The 3,616-nt window shown below is 41.7% G+C and overlaps 1 protein-coding gene across 1 annotated transcript; it reads left to right on the top strand.

The window, feature by feature from the left end:
* The first annotated feature begins 256 nt into the window (after positions 1-256).
* On the top strand, positions 257-1,794 carry c7h11orf96 (chromosome 7 C11orf96 homolog). Its single transcript, XM_084934105.1, has one exon. It carries the CDS (start codon positions 612-614, stop codon positions 990-992), a length of 381 nt encoding a protein of 126 aa, XP_084790231.1. The 5' UTR covers positions 257-611; the 3' UTR covers positions 993-1,794.
* The last annotated feature ends 1,822 nt before the right edge of the window (positions 1,795-3,616 follow it).

Below are 3,616 nucleotides of genomic sequence, written 5' to 3'. Positions count from 1 at the left end.
CAAATGACTCTGTGTCTGTATCAAGTATCTTTCTCATCTTCTCTGTGTCTATGTACCCCACTTTCAAAACCTTAAAAGCCCCCTACACAGAGATTCACTTCTCACATGTTTATTTTGAGGGACTGACTGCTACAGAAACTGGAAACATGACTGGAGGAAAGGAGAGGAGTAGGAGGAACCTAGCAAATAGAGAGTAGGGAGGGAAGGAGAGAGAGAGAGAGGCTGAGTGGGTAGTGAGGAGCTATAAAAGAGAATGCTGGAGCTGTCTGTGGCATTAGCCTCAGCAGACTCAGAGTGTTACACACACACAAAACGAGGAAGAGTGGAATCAACGGGCAACAGCAGAGTTGAAACACACTGAGTGCTGAAGAGCAGAAGCTGATCAGAGTAGTTTCAAAGCAGCTGTATCTTCAAGAATACTACAGTGTACTTGGACTTGGAGCTTTCTGGAGTGTTTGTTTGGCTGAACTTTGGACTGACTACTGCTTTGTTGCTCCTGAGAAAGAGTCTCTTCGTTTAAACTGGAAACAGCACAGAGACAAACTGTCCGCAGAGAAGTATTCAAGCTTTCACTTATAGAGCCTTCAGTTTCACTGGACTCCTGTTCTACCATGGCTGCTGTACGTCAAATGGTTATGGAGGCCTCTGGCTTCCATGTCCTGCCAGCTCACCTTATGGCATCAGCTATGGAGGAGTTTCCCCAGCAGTTGCCCGTCCCAAAGGGCCCAGCAAAGGGCAAGAGCCGCTCCCGTCGACCTCGCGAGGCTCGCTTCAAAACACAGCCCGTCACCTTCGCTGAGATCCAAGAGGTAGAAGAAGAAGGCTCCTCGCCCATGGAGGAGGAAAGGGCACGGCGCTCCTTCTTGCAGTCACTGGAAAACCTGCGGCGGAGCACACAGACCCTCCACTGCCCACCTGCTGCCCATCACAGCTGCACCCCTACACCCACACAGGCCAGCCTGGACTCCAGCGACTCCGACTCCACCCAGTGAGGGCAGAGACGTGACCTTCTCCTGGCTCCCACGTTCTTCGCTTTGCCTTGACCCCGCTTTGAACTGAGGTCAACTGAACTGAACCAAAGTGGCCTGTCTGCCAGGCTGCCTGTGTGTAAGCTGCTGCTCTTCATTCAAAAGCCTGCCTTTTAAAAAATACTAACATGCCAACACAAAGTATAGAGCTTAAAGATGCACTTACAGCATATCTGTAATGAGCTCTACCACAGGCTGGTTCCACAGATATGACGAGTGTAAAAGTAACAGTGTTGAGCGCATCACTCTTCATACGTATTCCTTGTCTACTGTAGTCTAATAAAAACTTGAAGGATGAAAGATAGATGGTATTTTCCCATTTTAAAGCTGTATAGGTATTTTTTTTTGTTTGAATCCATATTTTTCTACTTGAGTCACCATAGAAAGAACTCTTAGTATTGTGACTTACAAGGCTGTAAATACTTTGACTAAGCAAAATGCCCAGCATCGAAAGTGACCTGGCTGTCACTGGAGTAGTAGAGTACCATTGACAAAGCTTTGTCAAGAGTTTGAGCTCTTGTTTTCCAGCTTCGGTTCATGTGCAAAAACATACTTTCTGCATACATGTCTTTATTTATTCCTTTATTTTGTTCATAACCAAGTGGAGCTGTAGATGTAATATTATTTTATTGTTCTTTCTGACTTCTAAAGTCACCTCGACTTTCAACAAAAAATATAACCTTTATACTTGTTTTTTGTTTGTTTTACTTTATACATATATGTTTGTCGTATGTACCTATAAATAAATATTTTCAAATATTTTGAACCATTTTCTGTTTTCCTTTCTTTGTATATTCCTGTTTGGGAAGGATTATCATAGAAAAAAAAAAAAGAACTTCAAAAGTTAACAGTTATGACTTTTGATACGATTAGGACTACAGCAAACTCATAGCCTACATAGATTTAACTGGTTTTCCATTACCAGTGTTATTGTTAAGATAAACTTTTGCCTGACTCGCTTGTAAACACACTTGTCAACACATGACCAATGGCTTTAAAGGTGACGCAGTTTCAGTAATGTTGGGTAATGTTGGGTTTCTAACAGCAACGCACAGAGAGCCACTGCAGCCAGTTGTGTCATGGAGTGACACGGACTAGAGATGAGACAGTAAGTGGGTGGCAGTTACATGATAGTGTAGGATTTACTCACTAATTTTCTTGTTATGAGTGAAAACACAAAAACACTTTCCTTACCCTGCCAGTAGTATTCATGCTGCCTAGTAGCCACCAACTGTCTTTTCTATTGGATTTGTGTACTTGGATTTGGCTCACAAAATAAATTTAATCTCCCATGTTTATCCTAGTGAAGTAACATGTCAGCAAGTGCAAAAATATGTCCTATTAACATGCTTTTAATTGTTGCTGTACAATTAAACAATCTTTGTTCTTGGTATTGGTAGATTGTTGGAAAAGTAACAAATACTGCAATACAGATTTTGTATATTTTACAATAACACCTACACTCTCATCTTTTAGTTCAAGACTCAGAGAAAGAGCACTTGCTACAGCAGGCCAAAAAAGCATCTTGAACTTACAAGCTGTAACATCCCTGACCCTGTTGCTGCTTCTGACGTAAAGCAAAGCACAACTGCGCTTTTCTTTACAAAAAACAACAACAAACAGCCAGTTCCAGTTATCCAGCCAAAGTGGACAAGGATAAAGACCAGCCGGTAGCACATGAAAGGTCTCCAGAGCTCTTTCCCCATCCTTTACCCAAACACACTCATTAGTCATTGTTTTTCAAGTGCTTGTGGAGCTGTTGTAGTTAACCACATACACAGCACACTGTTTGACGACGCAGCTCTGGAAACAGCTGAGTCACGGAGATATTGTCTGGTTTGAAAAATAGAGAGAGAGAGAAGAAAATCACATTTGTCATCTAATGTCGGAGTGACAGATTGATTCAGTCCATGCCTCCTCTTCCTGTCCTCTTTCTTCAGCAACCCAGTTTATATTTTGCAGAGGAGCTGAGGGAGTGTTCAAGAGCATCACTGAAACAAAACCTTGCATGTGAAATCTTCTTTTAGTAATTAGTTTCACTGTCTGACTGCAAGACAGATTGCTCAGTGCTTTAAAGGAAGACGGATTATAACGACTGATGACTGATTTTTACAGTTGTGAAGTGTCTGACAAATGTCCAGGGACCAGCAGTCCACTTTTTGCCTCAAAATGAAAAGTTTTAAAGTGCGTTTGAACAACGAAGGGTTGCCATTCTTGGTCTGGGCACTGCACTCAAATCCATCAAGGGTGAACTCTTCCCCCTTTTAAAGATCTGGACTAAAGAGCAAACCTAGCACTGAAAGCAGTCAGTTAAGCATGAAAAACAACATGAAACCACTGTTAAAGAGTACAAAATGGGGTAGTGTGACCCTGTGAAGTGCATGATGTCTTTGTAAACAACTTGATAGCAGCTAAAATAGCATAAAGGGGCAATCATCTGATAAATGAATATGTAGAACATGGAACAAACTGTATAGATACTCTGTTTTGTCAGTCAATGAACTAGATAGCCTGTAAGGAATAAAAGAAAAACTGAGAGGAAGCTGAAAAGATATAATCTTGTTCAGTGTCATTTTCCTGTTAATGTT

This window comes from Perissodus microlepis, chromosome 7, assembly GCF_051167445.1.
Source record: "Perissodus microlepis isolate ML-2025 ecotype Zambia chromosome 7, ASM5116744v1, whole genome shotgun sequence".
NCBI lineage: Eukaryota > Metazoa > Chordata > Actinopteri > Cichliformes > Cichlidae > Perissodus > Perissodus microlepis.
This window is presented reverse-complemented; position numbering and strand designations above follow the sequence as displayed.

Coding starts and splice junctions, on each gene's coding strand:
- c7h11orf96 (XM_084934105.1), top strand. CDS start 612: ATGGCTGCTGTACGTCAAATGGTTATGGAGGCCTCTGGCTTCCATGTC.